General features: G+C 40.6%; 7 protein-coding genes across 7 annotated transcripts; 3 read left to right on the top strand and 4 right to left on the bottom strand.

The window, feature by feature from the left end:
- Positions 1-6,952: 6,952 nt before the first annotated feature.
- Positions 6,953-7,546, top strand: PG994_007983 (uncharacterized protein; the record flags this gene model as incomplete). Its single annotated transcript, XM_066859392.1, has 1 exon — positions 6,953-7,546. The coding sequence occupies one exon, from the start codon at positions 6,953-6,955 to the stop codon at positions 7,544-7,546; it is 594 nt and encodes a 197-aa protein (XP_066714879.1).
- A 163-nt stretch (positions 7,547-7,709) lies between these two features.
- PG994_007984 (uncharacterized protein) lies at positions 7,710-8,243 on the top strand (the record flags this gene model as incomplete). The annotated part of the gene is made up of 1 exon (XM_066859393.1): positions 7,710-8,243. One exon carries the CDS (start codon positions 7,710-7,712, stop codon positions 8,241-8,243), a length of 534 nt encoding a protein of 177 aa, XP_066714880.1.
- A 285-nt stretch (positions 8,244-8,528) lies between these two features.
- PG994_007985 (uncharacterized protein) lies at positions 8,529-9,095 on the bottom strand (the record flags this gene model as incomplete). The annotated part of the gene is made up of 2 exons (XM_066859394.1): positions 8,529-8,995; positions 9,053-9,095. The coding sequence occupies 2 exons, from the start codon at positions 9,093-9,095 to the stop codon at positions 8,529-8,531; spliced, it is 510 nt and encodes a 169-aa protein (XP_066714881.1).
- A 467-nt stretch (positions 9,096-9,562) lies between these two features.
- PG994_007986 (uncharacterized protein) lies at positions 9,563-10,878 on the bottom strand (the record flags this gene model as incomplete). Its single annotated transcript, XM_066859395.1, has 3 exons — positions 9,563-10,078; positions 10,132-10,697; positions 10,794-10,878. The coding sequence occupies 3 exons, from the start codon at positions 10,876-10,878 to the stop codon at positions 9,563-9,565; spliced, it is 1,167 nt and encodes a 388-aa protein (XP_066714882.1).
- A 399-nt stretch (positions 10,879-11,277) lies between these two features.
- Positions 11,278-12,694, bottom strand: PG994_007987 (uncharacterized protein; the record flags this gene model as incomplete). Its single annotated transcript, XM_066859396.1, has 4 exons — positions 11,278-11,883; positions 11,947-12,341; positions 12,402-12,618; positions 12,677-12,694. The coding sequence occupies 4 exons, from the start codon at positions 12,692-12,694 to the stop codon at positions 11,278-11,280; spliced, it is 1,236 nt and encodes a 411-aa protein (XP_066714883.1).
- A 7,445-nt stretch (positions 12,695-20,139) lies between these two features.
- PG994_007988 (glycoside hydrolase family 29 protein) lies at positions 20,140-21,651 on the bottom strand (the record flags this gene model as incomplete). The annotated part of the gene is made up of 1 exon (XM_066859397.1): positions 20,140-21,651. One exon carries the CDS (start codon positions 21,649-21,651, stop codon positions 20,140-20,142), a length of 1,512 nt encoding a protein of 503 aa, XP_066714884.1.
- A 3,395-nt stretch (positions 21,652-25,046) lies between these two features.
- Positions 25,047-25,559, top strand: PG994_007989 (Protein TOXD; the record flags this gene model as incomplete). Its single annotated transcript, XM_066859398.1, has 1 exon — positions 25,047-25,559. The coding sequence occupies one exon, from the start codon at positions 25,047-25,049 to the stop codon at positions 25,557-25,559; it is 513 nt and encodes a 170-aa protein (XP_066714885.1).
- Positions 25,560-25,967: the final 408 nt, after the last annotated feature.

Here is a 25,967-nt window from a genome sequence, read left to right on the forward strand (position 1 = left end):
TATAAGATTATTATCCTAGTTTTATATAAATAGCGTTCGTGTTTTTAAGGGAACGTTTATTTTATAATTTAATCGTTAGCTAAGTACGTCCGCTTTACCGTTCTCGTTATTTTTTTAATAAATAATAATAAAGTTAAATTTTAATAAGAATTTAAACTATCGTATTTATCGTTTATTTAGCTCTTTATTAGTAATAAACGAAGTAAGGTTTTTATAATTAATATAAACTTTTATTAAAATACTTATACCGTTTAAATAATATCTCTATTTTTTATAAGCTTTAATAATAATTATAAGCTTTTTATCGTAAATTTAATAATTAAGCTCTAGTCCGTTTAGCTTTTTAAAAAAGAATACGACCGGGTGCAGCTTCCCGTTATTATTCCGTTAATTTAGTTAGCCTCCGATCACGTAGTTCGATACGTCGGTCTCGATTTCGAATAATTATATAAAGTCTACTATACGAAGTATTAATTCGTTAAGGATTCTTTTTTTAATAACTTAAAAAGCTATCTTTTCCGTATTTATTTATTTAAATAGTTCGTTTTTTTTAATTAAGTTCGTTAGGGGTATCGCTACTTTATTAAAACCGGGGATAAAAATCCGGTAATAATTAACGAGTTCTAAGAAAGACCTAACTTTTATAGCGCTTATAAGTATAGGCTATTCTTTAATTATTACTATTTTAAAAGGTTTTATTCGAATTTCTCCGAGTAATATTATATATTTTATAAAGGTAATTATTTCTTTATAAAATACGTTCTTTTTGGGGTTAATTAAGAGGTTAATATTTTAAAGCTTTTATAAGATTATAACGATATATTATCGGTGTTCGTTTTTATTTTTAGAATAAATTAAGATATTATCGAGGTAAACGATAACGAATTTATTAAGGTATTCTCGTAATACGTAGTTAATTATATTTTAAAAGCTAGTTAATATATTAATTAAGCCGAAAAGTATAACGAGATATTTAAAATATCCGTATTTCGATTTAAACGCGGTTTTTTATTCGTTTCTTTCCTTAATCTAAATAAGGCCGTATACGTTAGGCAAGTCGAGGTCGGTATAGACCTTAGCCTTGTATAGCTTATTATATAGGTCGTTAATAAGGGGAAAAGGGTACCGGTTTTTAATAGTAATATTATTAAGTTTTTAATAATCGATACATATTCTTTATTTAAATATTCCGTTTTTATTTTTTTTAAAAACGAAGAGTATAAAGTATTTAATTAATAACGTAAATAGCCGTATATATCCCCTTTTAAAGTTTTTTTCGATATACTTTTTTAAAGCTTATTTATACTCTTAGTTAAGTCGGTATATTAATATGAAATATGGTTCCTTCCCTTTTTTTAGGGGTATTTTATAATCTTAACGTATATGTTAAAGTAGTCCGGTCTTTAATTCTCCGCTAAAGAGGTCGCTAAACTGCTTGTACTCGTTCGGTATCTATACCGTAACGTTTATCTTGAGCTCTCTAGTAACGATATAAGCTTTAAGTATCGTAAGCTCGCTCGGGGCTCCTTTTATAGGATGCCGCTCGGTAGTTAAATCTCTTTTTAATATATCTTATTAAAGTTAGCCTGTTTTTTAATTAACTTGTAAATTATTTACCCGTAAATAAAATATTTTTAAAATTATATCGTAACTTAATATATCCGTAATATTATATATAATTCGTTCGTATCGTTAATCGATAATAATAAAAAAGTTCGCGATTTCCCTCCGTATTATTTTATTTTCGTACGTTATAAGTCTTTTATCGACGGTTTTAAGTCGATAAGGGGCGTCTTTTTTTTATTATTTTAATTTTAAGCGATTAACGATTCGTAATAAGATATAATTTCTTTATGCTTCGTTATCGAGTAGCGCTTTAATATAAACTCTTTTTACGTTTATTATTAGTATAATGTGCTCGTGGATATCTCGTTTATCCGTGGTGTGGCACAGGGACCTATCTTGTCCCGCCTAGTGCTGTCCCTCTATAGTAGGCGGCGTTTATTTCCCGACCTCTATGTAGGTTAACCGGCTTCCTACGCGCGTTCTTATGCGCGTTCCCGGCGTCGTTGCCGTCGTTCCCTCGTGGTTAGCTATAAGGCGTTATACGCGGGTGGTAGTGTTTCGGGGTTTCTTCCCGTATATAGCGCTAATCCTAACGCTTAAGACTTTAGTTTTTCCTAATTAATAAAGTCGAGTTAGTATTTTTTAAGATAGATTATTCTTTCCGTTTAGCGTGCTTTAGAGATCTTCTCGTTTTCTTATATTAGTTATACTTATTAGGGTACGCGGATATTGCGTCCGTTAACGGTTAAGAATACGTTGCTACGTTATACCTCTCTAATCGTTAAAGGAGTATTATAAGTTTAGTACGTGTATATAGGTTTTAAATTAAATTAATTACTTAGCGTTCTAGCGGTTCGTCCGGCTTATACTTTTTAAAAATACTACGCGTTTTCTTAGCGTCGTTTATAGGCTCGGGATTTTTCCTATACGTACTCTAAGCATCGGTCCTCCGTATAGTTTTTCTAGTTCTATTAGTCCAGGTAATATTTCCGGGGCCACCTTAGGTCTTTTTTTATTAATAGATAAGCTTATCGTTCATTAGGTATAGAAGTTCGGATCTTCCCGATGTCGTAATCGGCGTATAGGTGCCTAACTAGGTTTCGTCCGATCCGTCGGGGGAACTATTCGTTCTCGAGTTTCTTTGCGAGGTATTCCGTATACCCGTCGTGGATGCAGGATATTTAAAAGAGGGTGAAGTATCCCTCGTTAATCGGGGTAACTCGTGGGTCATTTTTTATAGCGTAGTATCCGTAGATCCCTTATTCGAACCCGGCGGTAATAAGCCTTTGTCGTGTTCGTTTAGAATCGGGGCTTATAATTCCGGGGATAGCTAGTTACTTATTAGTTTTAAGGTCTCGAGTCTTTATAAGCTTTATAACTAGTTCGTTAACGGGTATCCTAATTAGTTTCTCGGGTTTTTCGGTTTATTTAGCTAGTTTTACGAGAGCTCTAAAGTTATTATTAGTAAAGTTACTATCGCTATCGCCGTCGTCCTTTTTTATTATCGCGAGTATCTATAAGGTACGTCGTTATTTTAAGGCTTTAAAGAATTATCCGGTTCTTTCTTTATCCGCTAAGTATATAGTATAACCGTTGTCGTAATAAGCCGTTTAAATTAAACTGCCGTATAGCACGTTAAGCGTATTAACGCTATTATTTTTAATAACTATTAGGGTTAGTTCTTTTTTAGTAACGTTAATTTATCGTCCGTTAAGGACTCGCTAAAATACCTTTTTAAAGCTCCGGCATTCTTTAGCGTAATATCCTTTCTTTTAATAGTTATAATAAGTAATATTCTGCTTTTTACCGTCCTTTTTTCGTTAAGTAACGTCGAAATCTATAAGTCCGTTATAGTAACTATATATAATAGTTCGGGGCTTAAATAACGGTCGTAATTATTATAATTATTTAGTATTAACTCGGTTATTATTAATTTAAGGTCGGCTGTTTTACTTTAATTAGCCTCTTTACTTCTCCTTAAGCCTCTTATAAAATCGCGTATTAATCTTAATAATTAATTCTATATAGCTAAAGAAGTTTTTTAACGTATTAAGTTTGCTTAGTTCGTTTTTAACCTCTTTTTTAAAGCCTCGGTAATATATTATAATTTTAATGTCCTCGGTATTATCGAATCGTATTATAATACGTCGGAACTCGGTTATATAGCTTATAATTAACCCTTTTTATTGTAAGGTTTTAAGTTCTCGTTTAGCTTATTGTTTTTCGTCGGGGTTTTAAAAGAGTAACTTAAAGGCGTCCTTAAATCCTTTATAACTCTTAAAAATATATTATGCCTTTATTCGGTAAAGTTCGACTTATTAATCGTGTTTTATAAATTCGTTAAAGTAAGGTTTAAACTAGGCGAATATTTTACCTTTAAAAAACGAGGCGGCGTATATTACGCGTTAAATAAAATCGGTGAACGTTTTTTTATAAAATCGCTAATAAGCCTTAACTTAGACTAAAAAGCTTCGTAAATTCCCGCTAGTCTTATTAAACGTAATTAAGGTACTAATCTTAACTCCCTCCTTCGGTGCGACGGGGGTTTTAATGATATTGGCGGCTGCGCGGAAGAGTCGAACCTCTTCCTTTAATTCTCGCATATCGTTATCGTTATCTAGCTCGGACCGCTAGTAGCCTTTAAAGGTAGTATTCTCGCCTTTAAAGCGTGCGTAATAGGTTTTATAATTAGTATTCTCTTACTTTAAGGCTTTAAGCTTTTCTTTAAATACCGGGGCCTCGTCGTCGCTTTCGTTATTATTAACGTTTATACGAAGGGGCAATTACGTAATACTAAGTCTAGTAATTAATACTTTCCCGTAACGGGCGTTATTAATAAGAGTAAATATCGTTTTTATAGGTTATTACTTAGGGGTTTAAGTAATAACTTATAAAAATAAAAATAATTAAAATATAACGAAATAAGTTTTTAAAAAAATTAAATAAAACGTACTAGGTTTATATTAATTTAAACGAAATAATATTTAAACGTATAATAAATTTTTATATTTATTAATATAATAAATAATAACCGTAATTTAAATTATAAACTTAAAGGTATAATTTAAAATATTTATAAAAATCGTTAAGGTATATACTTTATTTATAAATTAAAATAAATATTTAAATTAATTATTAAAATAAAAAATATTTATATAAAATATAAAAAGAAACGTTTATAATTATATATTTAATCCTTTTTTTATTAATCTCCTTAAATTACTTATTAGCTTATAATAATCCGTTATTAGCTTACGGTAATCCCGTTATTAGCTCACGGTGATCTATTCCTTGGATCACGGTGATCCACTCCAGCGGGCTCACTCGGAACGCCGTGGTCTCGTAACGTCCGTCCTTAGCCTTTATAGGCATGCGTCCGTCCCATGGTCTGCCGGAGAGGCGTCGTATGAGGCCGTCGGCCGCGGAGTAGGGGTGAGTTCGCGTTAATATAGCTGGCGGTTCGGTCGATACTGGTGGTGTCGTAGCCTGGTCAGGGCATCGTAATTCCGTGCCGACGTTTTATAGGTCTAGGCCGCGTGATTAAGCTAGGTCGTAATAGTTATCTCTAATAATCCCCGTGATCCCTTACGTAACGTTATTTTTACTGCTTTTTTAGGTCGTATTTAGCCTGTTATTATTTAAAATGCCGTTATTATAGTCGTCGTACGTTTTTATAATATAAGTGCGTTTATATTAGTATAGCTAATAACGCGGTCGGTAGCTATAATATCGTAGCTTAGGCGGGGTATTATAAATCCGGCCCGGTGATTTATAAGTCTTAGCCGCATGATTAGGTCAGGTCGTAATAATGCCCTATTAATACGTTAAGAGTCGATACGACGTTACCTCTTCGTCCGTAAGGTTAGGTTACGTCGAAAGAATAACTCTATCCAGTTTTTACCCAATAATATAAAGTTATTATAAAGGGCTAAAACGCGCTAAGCTAGTTCCTTGATTTACGTATACGTTAATGCAACGCTAAAGGCTTCTTAAACTAAAATCTAGTCTGCTAGATACTTCTCTTAAACTAGAAAAAGCTTCTAATAAATAGATTTTAATTCTTAACGTAATTATCGGCCGTGAAGTCGACTAATAAAGGTAGACCGTAAAATACCCTAATAAAAGGTAACCTTATAAATAAATTTACCGCTTACCACATCTTAGATAGCGGTAGAAATATCGTTTTCGATATATAAACGTACTATTAATAAATTAGTATATATTTAAAAGAATAAAATAATTCGGATCAGAATTCGTTAAGAAATCTCTTTTTAAATCGAAATGGCGGTGAATCGTGGTGGAGGTCGACAGGGGGGTCAATTACAGGGGGGGGTCAATTATGGGGTGACGTACGTTAGCCGAGTGTTATCTGGATCAGGAAATGCTGCAGATGGAGGCGTGCGGATGTTCGGAAGTTCCGTGCTGGTGCGGTCCAGTAGGTGGAGGGGTCAAATCCGGCAGTGGTGCTTTGGGCCATGGTCAGGGTTCACAAAACCCTAGAAAAGGGAGATGATGAGTATGAAGGAGTATTTGACGGGTGCGAGTCCCCGGTGTCTTGGAGTGGTATGGGTATGAAGCCATTAGGAACTACACGCAAACACGCGGGGGAACTCCGCCCATTTACATAGGACGTGAGGGGTAACATAATGCGCAGGGACTCCTTGCTCGATACAACGAATTATAGCCTGCATCTCATGCCAACGACACCAAGCGATACACGACACTGATCCCAGTCATCCTGTGTCCCCAAATCATTAGGTGGGAAAATGGTGCGAACCCGGTCCGTTAGTTCATCTGCGCCCCTGAATTACTCTGGAGCTGGCACGCTGTACGCTAGGACTCCCGAATAACCTTATCTTTATTCCGACGTTGCTGTGGAGCATGTCGTGATGGCCAAGTCTGCATCTATGTAGATTCAAAGAGCTTGCAGCGTTGCCTAAAGAACCTTTCATTGCGCAGGATGCAACATATGATCTGGACTCCTCGGGTTCCTATGCATAGTGGATGCAGTATACTTTGGCGCCCTACGCATATGCTCAATATATGGTTTACCACCGCCACCATCATCATTTTTCCCCGCCAGAAGAATTGATGATCTCTAGCCTCTGCAGACTATGCTTTTTACGTTTTCCATCCTCTCAACTTCGAGTCAGTATGGACGAGATGACCCAGAATGTATCTGACTGCTGCCTTGCTGCAATCAAAGGTGATCAAGTTCCACCCAATCTTAAACATTGTGGCAGTCAGGGCTTCACTCATTCGTGGGATCCGACTTCACTACACTTTCGCCACAAGCAAGGCTGTAGCCGAGTTATGCGAACGGGACGCTCAGCTCGCCCGTGCTCGAAATGCCCGTCTTATTATGAGCAATGTAATATGAGACAAAATGGACGAGATCCCCTACTGCATCTGGCATCCCGATTTGGCCTCTGAAGATACGTATCGGGACCTTGCCCGCCAGCACCCGAACACGATATACTATGTTGGCCGCGCCTGCGCAGCCGCGGGATACCATATTCTCTACGTCGAGCTTGGTATTCTTCCCGATGTCTCGATTGCTGAAGAGGCTAGAGAAAGTGAGACCGCCGGCGGACTCCGTATCTACCGCGACATCATGGGCGCCACACAGCGATACGCGGTAATTCACGATTGCGACCGTTCCGTCGCGTGGGAGAATCCTCCTTCCCCGGCTTACCTGAACGGGGACACCCAAGTTCGATCCAGGCTCCAGGATCGTCGAGTTACACCCCGGCATTTTCAAATGGCCTATCGCACCATTGAGGAAAATTGGAACATTCATGATGACATATTCTGGCATTCTGGGTCCAAGGACTCTTTGGGCGAGGCCGAGATCCAACTCCTCTATCGGCCATTGCCACCGGACCTACCCACCGTGTATAAGACTCCTCATCCAAATGGCAGCCCAGGAAGGCAATATCGACCGATACTCGCGATTGAAATGCCCGATGGAACCAATTGACCGGACCGAGATGACTTGCATAGTACGCGGCATCTATCATCATACCTTGTTTGCTCGGTGGTGGGCCGAAGAGATCACACGCTGCACAGCTCGAGCTGAGCTTCTCAAGACCCCTACCCTGCCTGGGAAACGGAGCGGCCTCCTAGTAATCAGAAAGGCAATCATGGCTCGCCGTATCATGATCAATGCCTGCGAAGACATTCAAGAGCATGGCTGGCCTGCTGATACACCGTTACCATACCTCATCTGGTGGCCACTCCGTCCCACTCAGGACACTCTATTGCTCCTAGCCGAGAAGGTACCGCAGATGAAGGAACAGGTGATCGTCGCCGCCATCTATTGCAACTACGAGACGGCATATAGGATGATCTCGGTACGGCCAACTCATCATATTTGGGAGGCGGCCAGGAATTCACCGAACCCCCTCTACCGCGAGGACTTAAAAATGAAGGCCGAGGAGCTGAAGATCAAGTATTCTCACCTGTCACTAAACATGTATGATCCAGACTTGGTTTATTTAGCCTGGGACCTGGAGCCTACAGGCATGAGCCGACACCTGAACCCGGACAGGAGCTGGACGACGGCCTTTGTCTTACAGATGGGCCATATTATGAAGGAAGAGCACCCGACAACTGGGGATTCGAATACGGGGTCTGGCTACGTTAAGGAACGGCGTCGCCGGCTTCTTCATGTCTAGACGAAGAGACCTATCACGGACGGGGAGTCAGAGCCACAGAACAAGAGGAGAAGCGAGCAAAATGCAATAGTTATATCCCGGATGGAAATAGAGCTCGAAAATCATAGAACGTGGTATGATATCTTAGCAGCACTGAGTTCCGAGTAACGGTGCGTATTATATATAAATAAGATGTAGATACGCATTAGGTTCTTTAGGTAGTACTATTGGTTACTTATATGTGATTAATTCATAGCAGCTAGGATAAAATATGAGGGCTTAATCACTCACTACGACGGTAAGTAGCTAGGCCCACGCACTGCAAGAGTGTCTCAAAATGGACTCGCCCAGGTTCTGCAGCCGCGTACGATACGTCATCCCACCGCGGACACACGGGGTATCCTGAATCTCGGCGGTGTGCCCACCCTCCCACTCGGGCCTCGTTATCACCAGGGGATCGAAGCCGCCCTCGACCAGCTCGTTGGGGTTATAGAGGCAGGCCAGGGCGTACTCGCGCAGAGCGTACGAGTACTGGGCTTCCCCTTCGCCGAGCGGGTGGGGCAGCTGGGCGAAGCGGTTCCGCACCCGCGTTTGGCTCTGGCCGTACTTGGACTTGGTGGCTGGATTCGTGGCTAACTTACCAGTGGACTGGTTGTTAACGTCTTCGGGGCCTCGGAATGTCTGCTTGACACCGCCGGCGCACAGACCGAAGCCCGGATTGGGCCCGAAGAGGGACTCGGGCAGCGGATGGGGTGAGTGTGAATACAATATGTCTTATGGTCGGAGTATTTTGAGAAATTGAACCAAGGAAACTGATCCAAGACTCGGACCAGCAGCAGGCCTTTTAATGTGAACTGGTTCTACAATGGACATAATCTTTTAACAAAGCAACATGTCATTATTAGTTAATCATTTTTACAAAGAAATTTCGGGACGACAAACGCTAAGTTGATCATCGTTTATAACAATTCTCTTTATTATTGTGCGACAATGCCATTCGAAATGTCGTGGAATCGCCTGTTCATTGGTGGTAAAAACAAACTATGGGTGGAAGAAGCCGCCGAATAGAATATCGAACCAGCAGTTGTTGATGAGTCCTCATTACATAAGACTGACACTAATGGGGATGGCCACACTGGGAAGAAGGTGGGTAGTTAGACTAATGGACACCAAGTAGTATATAAGAACCATGCATAGGTGAGTAACTAAGCAAATGAGAAAAAATAAAAGATGGGTCATTAATGGGAGGGTCTTGTTTCCTAACGAAACCATGAGAAATATGTATGTATTGACACACATCCGATTAAATAAATTTATGCCCTTTATTACGTTAGTTTTACTCAAAGAATTTCCTCTGGTGTCACCACAACCCAGTTCTTGTCCACCGTGACCTCCAAGCCGTTCCTCTGCTGACCCTTGGCTGCCTCGCCAATCATAGTCTGGAGCTGCTGGTACTTCGACTCGGAGCGGTTGATCCAGAGATGCACGCCGCCCTTGGCGACGTCGACGCCGTGAAACAGCATGTAAGTATCGCTTCCCGGCGAGTCGCCGCCCACCAGGATGGGCTTCTTCCATTCGTTAATGTAGGTCAGGATAGCGCTCCACTTGCCGGCGTACCAAGTCTCGGGGCTCCAGAGGTACGGACCAACGACAAGGTTCCTCTCCAGGTTCGCGGCGGCGTCGTAGGTGCCCGCTCGGATCTGCATGCGGCTGTTGGTGAGTGTGTCCGGGTCGGCCGGGTCCCGCAGCATCGTCGTCACGCCGATGACGTTCTCGGGCTTCACGTTGTACCCGTAGCGCGGGTCGGACGCGACCATGCGGACGAGCTCCTCGTTGGAGGCGCTCACGACGTACACCTCGATCCCGTGCGCCGTCAAGGCGTTGTAGAGCTCCGTCTGCCCCGGAACACCTGCGGCGCCGACACATTTGTGGCGACGACGCCGTCGTCGTCCCAGTAGCTTGTAGGCACGGCGGTCCCGTTGAGTGCCATCAGCTCGTCGACGTGGCCCTTGAGCTCGCGCAGGGTCAAGCCGGCGAAGACCTGGGCGGCCCAGGGGTAGCACACGAACTCGTCGATGGCGCAGAGGCGCTGGTAGTACGAGTAGAGCGTCTCGTTGTACGCGGCGGTGTCGTGGAAGGGGATCAGCTTCAGCGACGGGTCCAGCGTGTCCCGGGTCAGGACGCCCTTGTTCTCGAGGAAGGGGATGATGGACTCCTCGAGGTCCCAGCGGTAGCTGGTGTTGTCCATGTCGAAGACGGCGTAGTTGCTGCTGTTGGCGTTGCGCCGGATCATGGTGGTCAGCGACTCGGCGGCGGCGCGGGGCCAGTGCTGGAGTTCGGGGAGGACGGATCCCCGGGATGTTGTCAAGGGAGCAGCGGCTGCGCTTGCCGCGAGCCCGAGGGCGGCAGCAGCAGCACAGACTCGGGTTGGACACCTCATGTTGTGAATGCTTGATGGACAGAGATGAAGACAGGCTGTGAGTTGGTAAGCATTTTTCTGGGTTTAAATACTCCGTGGGTCCCAGCGGTCCGGTCTTCGGATCCTTGCTCATCTCGGCGGAAGATGCCGACCCCTGGTCTTGGCGGCGGAAGTGGACATGATGTACAAGAGAAAGTTTCCTCCTTCGGACATGTTGTGGATTGCGGAGACAAGCATTGCGACGTCATGACTCACGCTTGAAATTGCAATTTGGCATTCATAAATTCGCTATTAAACCCGCCTGTTTCCGTGAGCAAACGGTATTGGTATTGCTCTCATACCAAAGCTCCGGAAAGACAATACTTTCAACAATCTTGAGTTACTCCGTAAACCAGTCTTGTATTCAGCGAGGAGTCTTACGGCGGCTATGTATTTAGGTCTAAGATGGCTCGTGCGCGTATCGTAGCCACATAACCAGCGTTCCGCTGGCGTACCGCTCACGGGGAGTTTTCGTCCCTCGTGCAACAACAATATACCTAATAGAACCCTAACAGTACGACCACGTGACAAAGAGCTTCAAATGCAGCACCATCTCTGGCCACAGACGCAGGCCGCGAGTCCTTCGCGGTGCAAAGATTAGGCTATGGGAGCGTAGAAGCTGAACCGCTCTTCGGGGTCATATTTCTTCTTCAAAGCCGCCAGGCGCTCCTGACGCCACGAATCGCTGCCGTACCACGCAGCAGACGTCTCGTCCCCGTACGCATAGTTGACGTACGTGTTCAGCGTCGGCTGCCCGCTCCCTTCGAACAATACCTGCCGCATCCGGTTGCCCAGCGTTTGCGCCGCCTCGTTGAGCTCCTTGCTCGGCGGGTAGATGAGCAGCGGCGCGACGAGGAGGTTGTCCGACCGGTAGGCGAAGGCGCTGGCGTCGTCGGCGAATGACCGGACACCCTGCTGCGAGTACCCCTCGAACATGGACAGGGACCCGGCGAAGGGCGTTGCGGGACCAGTGGTGGTTTCACGGAAGAGATCGTAGACCTGTTTCTGCGCTTGCGGGTTGTAGGCTTGGAGGTAGATGGGGAATCGCGGGTTCGCGTTCCCTGTTTTCTGGCAGGGGCCGTCGGCTAAGGAGATACCCGTCCAGGCCGCAAGATCGCGGTAGTCGCCAGACTGGGGCTGGCTCATGATGGGACCAAGCTGGTGGAAGGGCGCAGTGTGGATGGGATCAACAGTGTCGACACCCTCTTGGATGATGTACATGACTATAACGTAGGCACAGTGTCAACATCAATCGAGGCGGCTTACCTTCTCTGGGTCAATTGTTGGATCAATGAACCAGTAAGACCAGTGGTTGAGGCCTTCAGGAGCAGTACTGTTGGTGATCCATAGCTCGTTGGCCAGCTGATAAACCTCCTCGACCTTTTCGCCGCTAAAGAAGATAGTTTCAATAGCATAGTTAGGATACTGCACATCGTAAATCTTCGAAGTGACAGATGTGACTATGCCAAAGTTATGGCCAGCTCCCTTCAATCCCCAGAATAACTCTGAATTCTCGTCGATGGTGGCTAAATTTCCATTGGCCAACACAACGTCGAAAGAGAGGTATTGGTCCGAGATGAGCCCGTGATGGCCCTGGAGCCAGCCATGGCCGCCCCCAAGGCCCGGCCCGAGATACCCGACGCACTCGCAGGCGCCAGTGACTGTGATTGTTTGTCAGCGTTATTCACAAACTATAGCTTCTGTAGGTTGGCTTCGAATACCTGTCTGCTTGCCAACGGACCATAGAGCATCTGTCAGGTTTCTGGCACGGATTCCACCACCAATCTTAGCGGTCTTCCCATCTGGTGAAATCTCTACCGTATTCGACTGAGATAGATAGATCTCAATCCCATGTGTCATCTTCCCCAGTGTTGTGATGGAGCCATGGAACCCATTGGCAGCGAGGAAAGGCACAGAGTGCTCGTTGGCGAAGGTGACCTGGAGACCAGTAAGCTAAAGCACCCCCTCACGGGCCACTTTACTGAGCTACCCTTACCCCTGTAATTAAAGCCATTTCTACGGCTAGAATTAACGTAAATACACTATTTTTCGTTATTTTTAATAATAATATAGTCCTCCGCCTCCGTGCTATTATCTTTTATAGCTTTTATAGCATTACGAGGCCTTTTTAGTACTTCGACGTCGTTAGTTTCGTCCTTATATATAACCTTACTCTTTAGCCTCCGCTTAGCCCGGCGTATATTAATTATATAAATAAATCGTTATCCCGGTACGATTCTTATTTTTTAACGTATTTTCGTAATCTTTTTATCGAGTTTAGTTTAAAAATAATTAATTTAAGCTTTGAGATATGCGATTTTATTAACGCTTTAATTTAAAGCTTTATTAGCCTTTTTAATAAAAAGCTATTAAAAAGGTATTTTAAAAGTAAGGTTCGTAATAACTAACTTTTAATTATTATTTTATAATTCTTAATTATTAAAGGGTATTTTAATAAGTATTAAAGCTAATTCGGCGAAGAAATCGAGTATTAATTCTTTTTTAACTATTTTTAATAGCTTTAAACGTACTCGGGTAACCTTTATATCTTTTAAAATAATATATTTTAATAATAATAGCTTTAAGCGATTTCGCGAATAAATTTTAGCCGTTTTTTAAACGTTTTTAATTATAAAAAAAGTTAATACATTAATCTTAATTTAACGGTATATTTTTAATATATTTATTTTTATAAGCTTTAATTAAAAAACTATATTTAAGTATTTCTTTAAAATAATCCTTAACCTTTTTTTAATAAACCGAAAACTTCTATATTTAAAACTTATATTATATAATTATAATATAATTTATAAAAAATTATTATTCGTATATAATTTATAATTATTATTCGTATATAATTTATAATTATTATAAATTAAAACGATTTATTTATTATTATAACGAGATTATATATAAAGAATAAAAATATTTTAAATCTAATTTAAAACTATAGCATTACTAGTCCACCTTCTAGGCGACGCTTTAAACCGCCAGTTATCTTAAAGATAGCCGTTTTAGTTTAAAAACTACTAGCTTTAGACGTCGGCCTCTTTAAAAATAATTAACGGCGGGAGGGGTACCCTATTATAGCCTATACATTCTAGGGTAATAATTTATTCCTTTTTTCGACGTCTTTTTTAAAAGCTAGATAATTAATAGTTTCGGTAATTACTTAATAATTACCGCTAACGCCTTAACCGATACTTATTTCGTTCGTATTATAAAAACGTTTAAAAAAGATATTAACTAGCTTTAAAGTATTAAATCTATTAAAAAAAATATTAATATTTATTATTATAATTTTATTAACCCGGTTATAATTAATTATTTTCGACTTTACGGTTTTAACGGACTCGTTTTTAATTAAAAAATAAGTATATTATTATTATTTTAAAGTATAAAAAGCCCCGGAGGTAAGCTAGCTAACGGTGCTACGGTCAACCCATGTAATGGCGACCCTAAAAACTAATAATAATACTACATAATAATAATACAAATAATTTAATTAAAAATTAACACAAAATCTTAAAAACACCTTTTTAGTCTCGAAACGCTTTTATAACACCCTTAATCTTAAATTTAGAGTTAGATTTAATTATAACGGCTTTCGACGCCGACGATAGAGAAGTAATAGCCTAGGGTTTCGATATAACGCTATTTATCTCCCTCTTAACTACTATAGCATCTCGTATACGCGTAAATTTCTAATTAAGGTTAGGTATTACTCTTTTCCTCTTTTTACTTCTTTTTTTTTCTAAATTACTTTTTAAAAGTAACTTCTCGTGCTTTAATTAACCGATCTAGCCGTTTAAAGTATCTAGACTCTTTTAAAGCTTCCGGAACAAAACCCGGCGCGTCGCGCTATTAAAAATAGCATCATTACTATTAAGCGTATCCGCTAACTTTTTAATCTAGCGGCTGGTTATAAGTGTTAATAACGTTATAAAGGAGAATTATTTATCGAAAACGTTAAGGGGAGGCTTAAATAGTCCTGCCTCTACTTAGTTTTCTATCCTCCGGTTCCGGCTATTAAAAGGCTTATTAATATCGCGAGGGAATATACTAATTACGGCCTAGCCGCCAACTATTATATACGGCCGAAAGGTAAACTTTTTAATTAGCTCGTAATATCGAAGGAAATTCCTCTTACTTATATTTATATTATTAAGCCTTATATAATATAGGGTTATTTTTTAATGGTAAGTATTCTTTAATATATTAAAGGGATTAAAATTTAAAGGTTATAATAAATATAACGAGTATACCGGAAAGAAGAGAAGCTATATCTTATACTTTAAGTACGTTATAATAAAGTCCTCGCTTATATAGCTAACGTGGCCATCTAGGATAATAAGCCGCCACTAATCTTCGTTTTTAAGCTTTATATAAGGGATAAAGACCTCATTTAATTATACTAAAGCTAGCTCCTTATTAGTTTAGCCTTTTATTACAACCCGACCTAACCATGCGGCCAAGATCCCTATTACCGAAGGCACGGAACTACGATGCCCTGACCAGGCTATAACACCACAGCTATAAACAGGACCGCCAGTTACGCTAATATAAACTCACCTATACTCCGCGACCGATTAACGCCTCGCACGAGTACTCTACGACTAACGATAAGCCGGATGGGCTCCCAAGCTAAAAAGGGCGAAGGACGGAGGTTACGTGATGGATCTTAGGATCGCAACGAGATCCTAAGATCTGGCTCGAGGCAGATCTCGCGAGAACCGCGAGATCTAAGGGATTAGTAAAGGAGGGATTAGATATATAACGATAAACGTTCCTTATATATTTTATATAAATACTCTTTATTTTAATAATTAATTTAAGTATTAATTTAATTTATTAGTAAGGCATATTACCTTAACGACTCTATTATGAATACTTTTAACTCTTACCCCCTTACGTTACCTTTTGTTCCTACGGCTATTGCATATTATATCGATAAAAGCGGACTTTTATCGCACGTTTAGATACTTTCTCGTATTGCTAAACATAAACCCTTCGGTACGTCTTACCAGGTTTCCCTTTAAACCCCTGATAGCGTTCGTTACACCTTTAAAAGATACCGCAAAGACTTAATCCTCTATAGCATCCGTTAATAAGTCCTCCTCTTTTAAAAACTATTACTACTAAACTTATTAACCTTTAAATATAATAAAAAGAGGTAAAGCTCGGCTTAAAGCGTTATTATATTCGACTATAAAAGCTTATTTTTAATTAAAGGAATTTATAATTAATATTTTTTTTATTTTAATAAGTTTAATAACTATTATATTCGTTTTATAGCTAAGCTAGTTACTAATCTCGTCGACGTTAAACCGAAACTCTAGAGGGATCGATTTTAAAATAAGATTATTAAGCCGCTTAAAAAACTCGATAATTTTTTTTATAAAAGTTACGTTAAGCTTTAAAAAATCTATCCTTTTAAAAAAAGTAGTACTAAGTACCCTAACCACTTAACCGTCCTATTATATAAGTAGCTACTTAAACTTAACACTATATAATATCGTAACCTAAGTTTATTTTATTAATAACTATTTAAAAAAAATCGTAAAATTATAACTTTATCGAATTTTAATTTTAATATAGCTAGCAATATTAGAATCGCTTTCTGAATTTAAACTAATAACTTAAATCGCTTTATCTTTACTCGATTTATTCTAGGGGTTATATTACTAGCTTATTATTTTATCCTTAACTATTATTATATCTTATATTATAATAAAGGCTCGATTAAAGTCTTTAATTACCCGACGAGTTTTAAATTTACGTGCTTTATTTAACTCGGCCTATAAACGGTCCCTCTCTTATTTTAATCTAGTTAACTAATCGTTTAAAAAGTCGAGCCCCTTTTTTAATTTACGGAATAATAGCCTCTTATAGGTGCTATTAAGCTGGATATCCCTATTCCGGGCTAAGGCTTCGATCTGACGTATATACCGGGAGCTAGTAGGTATAGGCGCTTCCTAGATAAGGGTCTGCTAATCGTTAAGTTGTCTGGGGCGTGAAGGGACTACTTCTTAGCTACGGCCCTGCTCGTATCTGCGTAGCCGGAAGTTTAAGGGCTTAGAGATGTTTCGTAGGTAGATTCCGGTAGCCTGCTACCCGTTAGTTATTATTTTAAGCTTAAAGGCTAACTCTTAGGCTTTATGCCACGTTTAAATAAAATTAGTTTTATTTATGTTTATATTAAATATTAATTAATAGCGAAAAGTTAAATAATCCCGGATTTTCCGCTTTAATATAAAAAACGAACTTAAATTTAAAAATTATAATATATAAAAAGTATATACCGGGAAATATAATAATTAAACTTTATTAATTATATATTTAATTATAAAACAATTTTATACGTAATTACCGTAGCTGTTTAAAATAAGTAACCGTTATTACTCCGGGTCCTCCGGTTTCGTTCGTAATAAGTAAATATTTCGTAACTATATTATTACTAGCTCGTTATTAATTTATTTTTTAAATAAATAAGCGAATAATTAATCCTTAATATTTATCCGTAGGTTATAAAAGTTATTACTACGGTTTAAAAACTATTATTATTATATATTTACGCTTTTAAAGATAATTAAAAGAGGTAGAATAATATTATTTATATTTATAAACTTTACGGCGGTCGTTTATTCGCGATAAGCGGTATTTTAAATAAAAATCCTAATTAATTCGGCCGGGTTAATTATATAATAATTATTATTTAAATTTATAATATTATTAATTTTATTTATATTATAAATAAATCGAGGAAGAATATTTTTAATAAAATTCTAGTTTAAAATTAAAAAGAGAAGCTAAATATTTTTTTCGGGATATATAATAGAGGCGCCGGAAGTTTATCGTTATAATTAATATAGTTTTAAGCTTAAGATAACGGGTAATAAATCTCTTTATTTAATAAATTTTAAAGGGCAAGGCGGGCTAGTCCGTTTTAAATAGCCGGGTAACGAATAGCCGGAACACGTTGTACTTAAGGGTAAGGCTTAACTACGCCTGTCGGATAGCCTAGGTCTTAAGATATTCCTCTTAGGTAAAAAAGAGGGTCCTGGCGGACTTTTTAGACTCGGTCTAAGTCGGTTTGCCTTTAATTCTATCCCGTAAAGTGGCTCGGGGTACCTTAAGTTTCTTAAAAACTATACGTTCCGATTCGCTAGCTTATACGGCTAAAATGGCACGCTAAATAACGGATTTAAAGGTTAAGATAGGCATGGCTAAAAAGTACGAGAAGTAACGATTTTAGTAATATCCTCTAATTATTAATAAGCGGGTTAAATATAGACTTATATACGAAAAGGGGGTTAGGGGGCTTCGCTTATCGGTAATTAATTTAGGTGGCTGCTTACGTGGTAGGACGGCTAAATAGTTAAGGTGCTTAATAAATAAATAACGAGTAATAAATCTTTTAATTTAATATTTACCGAGTATTATATTAATCTCGTTAATTTAAAAAATCCGTTAAGCGAATATTCGAAATATAACGTACGCCGGTAAACAGTTTAAATTATATTACGTAAGGTATTAAATTATGATCTAAAACTTTTCCGTTATTATTAAAGCTTAAAAGGATTTATTCCGTTATTTTATAATCTTACGGCGGTAAATCCGAGCCTTTAGAATTATTCTAAGGATATTATACTTCTCGGGGGCTTATTTTATTAACGAGCTATTTATAATATTTTAAATCACGCGTTATAATACTAACTCGTTAAGTTTACGGCCTATTAAAAAAAGAAAAAAAGGAAGAAAATAGTATTATTTAATTAATTATAAATTAAAAGCTAATTAATTTATATACTAATTTATATATAATACTATTAAAGGCTATTTAAATTTAAAGATCGCCGTTATATAAGATGACCGTAGCACCGTTAGCTAGCTTATTTAATATTTATTAAATTATAAACTTAAACTTAATTAATATTAATACGAAGTTTAACTTAGCTTAATTAACGGCTTAATATATTAATTCGTTTTTTAAAAATAGTAATAAAATTTATTAATTCTTATTAAACTTATTTTTAATAAATATACTAACGAGACGGCGTTAAATATATAATTAAAGAGTTAACTATTTATAAGCGAACCTATAAATAACTACTTCGAGCTTTATATCGCGTACGGCAGCTCATATACGCTTTTAAATATTAAACGAAAATATCGTTATTATTAGAACAGCTGGAACTGAAGCTGTCTATATTGCTCTAAAAGGGGTGCCACGTGCCTGCGCGCACGAACCCCTTTTCTATTTTATGAAGAGGGGTATACGATGCCCCTCGTAGCTAGCACTAAAGATAGACATGAACAACAGAATAAGAACGATTGAACCCCGATTAAAACCGGAACCACCGTACGTACGAGAGCCCATTTAACAGTTATAAAGAATAAAAATAAGCGAAAAAAATAAGGGTAATAATAACTTTAAAAAATAAAAAGTAATAATTAAAATAACAAGTTTTCTAATTAGGATATATAGTGAAAAGACGCGTTCGTGGGGTAAAACGCGGTGGCCCGTGACGGGGTGGCCCGTGAGGGGGTGCTTTAGCTTATGTTAGCAACCGTTCAGAGGTCTACTGTCAGTGTTGGACTTACAGTCTTGACAACATCGTCTTCAGTGCCAGGTACAACAACGACGTTAGCGACTGGGACACTCAGATTAGACCAGCGTTCTACGACATCATTAAAGGCGTCAGATCCAGGTAGGTAGATGGAAGCTGTGTTGGATAGCTGCTTGGCGAGCTCGACGCAGTTGAGCTCAGAAAGCTGTTTGGCACTTCTGGCAGAAAAGAAGAGAGACGTCTAGACTGGCTACGACGGTGAAACAGACAGACAGAGCTGCACTCATCCACTTGAACTGAATCATATCGCTAACGAGTCGGGTAAAAGGCCGACAGGAATGAAGCAACGCTGTCAAAAGAACGTGGGCTGTGATGATATTGTCTACTATATACATCTCAGACTAGTGGTCAAAATGGCCCTATAACCTGACGAGACACTGTAAGACCGCAATGCCGCACAACTTACGTAAGGCCTAGGCTCCTGGACGTGCATATGAGACCAACTGGGAAGAGCAAAATTTCCGAATGGAGGGCCGGCCGTCTACCAATCACGACTTCTCAATCGAACCCCAGCTACAACTGCGCCGCCGTGCCGCCGTGCCGCACGACGGAGTCAGACCCGATAAGGAAGGTAAGAACTGCGTTACTTTCAGTGCGACCTCGCTTTTCGTGTCGATTCGGATCCATTTGCTTGCATTTATTAGTCGCCTGAACACCGTCAATCTGCTGCATGGCATTGTAGTCTCAAACGAGTTCTGCGTGACAGTGGACCGGACGAGCCTCGCTTTTCACAGGAACACCTAAAGGACATTGGCAGTGAGACAGGGATACAACTGGATGACTAGATGTGCAATATTCGAAATAAAGCATGACCCAGTGCAAGATCATGTTATTTAGTTGTGCAGTTCCGACTACCCAAAACCTGCAAACTCTGTATAAGGGGCACCGCGTTCGCCTGGGTGATGCGCAACCGGATCCGTGACGTTTTGACTGCCTTGTCTAAAAGATCGATCCGTTTATGGCCTATGGATGTGCCGTTGTTGACCACAGCCCTATAGGTACCTGCATCGACCGTCGCGTCAATACCGTACCCGCCAACCCTCTGGCCCAGAGCAATGTGCTCTTGCACAATGAAGCCATCTACACAGTAGACGTTCCCGAGGTCTACCTCCACCCAACCTGTCATCTCGCCATCGTCCATGGTCCAGTACGTATCCTGGCGGCCATCAATAATCTTGCACGGCCCATATTTGTTATTGTTACCCGCCCGCACATTGCTGGAAAAAGTACTATGCTCTGGCGTCACCAAATTGCGGCCAAGAGTCGCGTTCCGCAGACGTGTAAAATCCCGCAGATTAGCAACGTCCGTATCAGGAATCAGACCTCTGGCATCCGGCGGGACATCAAGCAGCAAATTGACGCTGCGCCCCACCGTCTTCAGATACATTTCCATGAGGGTGGCGCCCGACTTGGAGGGCTCCCCGGCGTGGTAGAACCAGCCATCGCGGATCCGCGCATCCGACTCGGCCGGCGTCCAGTAGCGCCCGTCGCGGACGCCGCGCTCCAGCGCCTCGCCCGCGTAGTGCGGGTCGTCCTGGGTGCGGCTGAGGGTGTGCCAGTTGGTAGGCCGTGAGGCGCCGTCCTCGTTGCCGACCCAGCGGGCGTCCGGGCCCTGGTGGCCCCACATGACGGCGCCGGGCTGGTGCTGCCGGATCGCGTCGCGGAAGCCCGTCCAGTCGAACGTCTGGACGGTGTCGGACCCGCTTGCGCCGTCGAGCCAGACCTCGAAGATATCGATGTGCGTCCCGTCGGCCAACGTCATGGTCACGAGCTCTGTCAGCTGCTGGACGTATAGCACGTTGTAGTCGCCCGGGCTCGAGTCCCCGAAGATCTGCGGCTCGTCGTACATGGTGCCCTCGAGCCCCGGCTTCGGCATGGCTGGGTCTCGGTGGATGTCCCAGGGCGACAGATATACGCCAAATTTGATGCCGTATTTCTTCGCCGAGCCGGCTGCCATGCGCACGATATCTGCGTCAAGACTGGATTGTTCTCGCTGTTTGGCCCAAGAGCCGTTGCCTATCTTGTACGCCGTTGTCGACGTATTCCAGAGGCACATGCCGTCGTGATGTTTCGCTGTGAGAATCATACCCTTCATGCCCGCCTCCGCGAGTATCTTGGCCCACTGGTCAGTGTCCAGGTCAGTCGGGTTGCAGATGTCCGGTAGGCTCTGGCTGCGGCCCCATTCCTCCCCGGTAAAGGTGTTGGGTCCGAAATGAAGGAATGCGTACAACTCCTGCTCCTGCCATTCAAGTTGCCGTTGGCTTGGCACTTGCAGATATGGAGCTGGGGCATCCTGGGCTGCTATGATGCGGAATGGCCATAACAAAGTTGAGGCCCACATGCACGTGTCGTACTTCAGCATGCCTTGTCTGATTTATAAAGGGGAGAGAAGAACTGTGAGCAAAGAGATAGGGCGGTTCAATTCATGCGAAATGGTCCCACGTCGGCTATATATATCATTGTCGGAGTATAGAGCCTCGAGGTTTAATTTGAGGGGTAACGATGCTGATCGGAGGTGAATGTAACGATGCTGATTGGAGGTGAATGTAACGTTGCCCACGAAACGTGGTTGTTGAATGGGCTTTCGTACGTACGTACAAGTGGGGGTTCAATTGGTGCTGTATTGCTATATTCTGTTGTTCATATCTATCTATTCTGCCAGCTGCGAGGGGTATCGCATACCCCTCATGAGGAGAAAAGGGGTTCGTACGCGCGGGCACGTGGCACCCCTTTTTAGTAGTATGAACAGCCTCAGTTCTGGCTGTTCCAACAATGGTAGATATTCATTATAGATATAACGTACGTCACCTCAAAATTCACCCCCCCCCCCGTAATTGACCCGCTTAAAAAATTAATGGTATAAATCGACCATTAACTTTAAATAGCAACTATTCCTTTAATTTTAGATTATAATGTAATTACTTTTAATAGTAGATATAGTAGATCTTTTAAAATTTAATTCCTTAATTTTAACTTAATCTAGTCCCTCCCTTATATATTATATGCTTTTAATCGATATAAATTTCGAATTCGGATTAATTTATACCCGTCGCTTTTTTATAGCCTTATAAGCTCTAACTTCTCTTTTAAAGACTATAATTATAATTTCGTATTAAATAATAGATATTCCTTCTCTTAGTATTATTTTTAAATCTTTTTAAATAGCTAGCGTTATGTAATAAAGTTATTTTAATTTAATTAATAAAAGTGTTAAATCTAGCGCTTTAAATTAATACACCTTTTTATTACGACCTAGCCTAATTATGCGGCCTAGACCTATAAGTTAACGGCACGGAACTACGATACCCCGACCGGGCTACGATATTATTAATACCGATAAGACCGTTAACTATACTAATATAAACTTACCTATACTTCGTAATTAATTAACGCCTCGTATAAACACTTCGCGAATAGCGATAGGCCGGATAGGCTCCTAAGTAAAAGGGATAAAAAACGGAGGTCACGTAACGGATTATAAGGATTACCAGCTTAAAAGGAATAAGCCACTAAGTTAATAAAGCCTAGAAACCTAGGGGATCACTAATTAAGTTAAGAAAAAATTACTAAGCTAGAAGAATTAATAAAAAAAGGATTAGATATATAATAATAAACGTTCCCTATATATTTTATATAAATACTCTCTATTTTAATAATTAATTTAAGTATTAATTTTAATTTATTAATAAAATATATTACTTTAATAACCTTATTATAAATACCTTCTCGTTTACACCTTTACGTTATATTTATTTCTATAGCTATTACATATTATATTAATAAAAGCGGACCTTTATTACACGTTTAGATACTCTTTCGTATTATTAAATATAAACCCTTCGGCACGTTTTACTAGGTTTCCATTTAGACCCCTGATAGCGTTCGTTACACTTTTTAGTATTAACTATAATACATTATTAGTTAAAGGAGTTTAAATAAGTGTGAGGGCTTTATCTTAACTAGCTAAGGCTTATGTTATCTCTTTTAGTCGCTTTCGGTTATTATTTTCGAGTAAAAGAGGGCTAGTAAGTAGCTTGGTAATATATACGGGCTAAAAACTACTACCACGCTAACCACCCTTAATATTCTAGGCCGATAAAGCCTTTTTAAAGGCTCTAGTATAGTATATAAAGAAGTTTTATTTACTAATAGGGGCTAAATTCGTTTAATAAAGATAGGAAACCGATCTCTTTTTAATAATAAGCTTTTATAAAAGTAAAGACCTTAATATTAAAGGGTTAAAGAACGTGTAATAAATAAAGGGGTAAAAATAATAAGTAAATATTATTTTAATAATAAAGGGATATAAAATCATTAGTTATATAACTACTATACTTATTTAAAATAAGTAAACGAGCATCCTTTAAGTCGTCCGGGGCAGTTTCTAATATAAAGACATCTTCGAGCTATTTAACGGCGATTTCGTTATTCGTCTAGCCTTTATTACTTATATCGAACTTCTATTCTTTAAATTTATCGAGTTCTTAAGGGAATCATTACTCTTGGACCGATTTACCTTTATAAATTATTAAAGGACGGATAGCCCTGCCGAGTGCCGATATATATTCTAATATAGTCGTTTAGCACCTTAAACTAGGCAGTTTTTATTAAATAGAACGTAATTTCAAACTGCTTATTATAAAGCCATTACTTCCTTAGCCTTTTAAAATACCGTGCTCGTTTATATTATACCTGTTTTTAAGTTTAATAGCCTAAATTTAAGGTATACGTAATTTAGACCTCAATTAATGCCTTATTAATACGCTAGGAGTCGATACGACGTTGCCTCTTCGTCCGTAAGGCTGGGTGACGTCGAAGGAATGAATCTATCCAGTTTTTACCCAATGGCATAGGGTTGCCATGAAGGGCTAAAACGCGCTGAGCCAGTTCCTTAATTTGTGTATACGTTAGTGCGACGCCAAGGGCTTCTTGGGCTAAAATCCAGTCTGCTAGATGCTTCTCTTGGACTGGAGAGAGCTTCTGATAGGCAGATTTTGATTCTCGACGTGATTATCGGCCGTGAAGTCGACTAATAAGGGTAGACCGTGGAATACCCTAATAAAGGGCAGCCTTATGAATAGATTTACCGCTTGCCACATTTTGGATGGCGGTAGAGATGTCGTTTTCGGTATATGAACGCACTATCAGTGAATTAGTGTATATTTGAAAGAATGAAATAATTCGGATCAGAATTCGTTGAGAAATCTCTTTTTGAATCGAAATGGCGGTGAATCGTGGTGGAGGTCGACAGGGGGGTCAGTCACAGGGGGGGGGTCAATTATGTGGTGACGTACGTTAGCAGACCAAAATGTGTCCAGGCAAAAGCCCAATGAGGTTGAGAAGGCGAATGATGGTTTAAATGAGCACCAGGGCAAAGTGTGGTGTAGGAAGGGAGGGTCAGTATGTCGCTTTTGACGCATTGCGTGGCGTCGCCCTGTTGGCTGTATCTGCTCCCCCAGGTACACATACGGGGAAGAGGAACTTCACACAGAAAGGACCATGGACATTGGCTTGCCTTCATTTGCCATTAAATCTAGTGTTAAGCATATGCTTGGTGATAGGACATGGCCAATGACAGGGGTTTCCGCAGAACCGTCTTTTCTTATTTTTCTCTAATGATGTTTTCTGGAACGACAGACAACACATATCTAGGTACATTGTAGCAGAATCCATGAAACGAGTGATTAACTTAAAAGATTCACCACAAGAGAACCCCACCAAATTTAGTCAAGCAGAATGAAATCGCTTTTGACTGCAGGAAACGAGAGCGTTTTCCTTGGAGAAATAGAGATTCCTAGGCCACGAGAAGGCGAGATCCTATTCAAGGTGACGTATGTCGCCCAGAACCCCACGGACTGGAAGAAGCTGGACGTTCCGGCCGGACGCGTCGTTGGCTGTGATTTTGCCGTCATGGTGGCGGATAGCAACGGCTCGCGGTGGCTACCATATCAATGCGTGGCGGGCTGGGTCCATGGCAAGAGGCCCGACTTACCCGCGTGGCCCCTTCACGGAATATCTGGTCAGCGAGTGTACCATGGTCGTTCCCCGTGCCCGATTTCATCAGCGACGGGCCCGTCGCGGATCAAGGGCGGACACGTCATCAGGGGAGAGGCTGATGTCGAGAAGATGAGTCTTGAGAGCACAATTGCATTCACGATCCTCGGTCGGCCTTTTCCTTCGAACGATGACTTTATTACCGTGACGGCCCGACACCGGACAACAAGGCCCTCTGGGAAAAGTGCCCGATGATGCTACCGGACCTACTGAGCAGTGGGAAGGTCAAGCCCCACAATGTCAGGATGTTTAGCTCTATTGACGACATCCCTGGAGGCATTGAAGAGCAAAAGAAAGGCAAGGTCCGCGCTGAGAATTTAGTCTACAAAGTAGGGTAGTCTGCTAGGTATTGACTATATTAACTTATTAAAAGGCAAAGAGGCGCTAGATATATCAAAACTCCTCAAGTAATTAAAGGAGCGTATACATGAAATAAAACCAATCAAAGTGCGTGACTCGCAAAGTGGTGGTGGTGTGAAAACCCCCTGAAACGTGCCGAATGACGGATGGACCAGCCACACCACGGCGCGAATATGCCGGCTCGATGCCGAGCTTACTCTTCAACCAATAGAAACTCGTAAACCAAATAAAGGGGGCCTTAGC

This window comes from Apiospora phragmitis (genome assembly GCF_038363925.1).
Source record: "Apiospora phragmitis strain CBS 135458 chromosome Unknown utg000007l:2111988.0-4706623.0:1.0-2598199.0, whole genome shotgun sequence".
In the NCBI taxonomy this organism is placed as follows: Eukaryota; Fungi; Ascomycota; class Sordariomycetes; order Amphisphaeriales; family Apiosporaceae; genus Apiospora; species Apiospora phragmitis.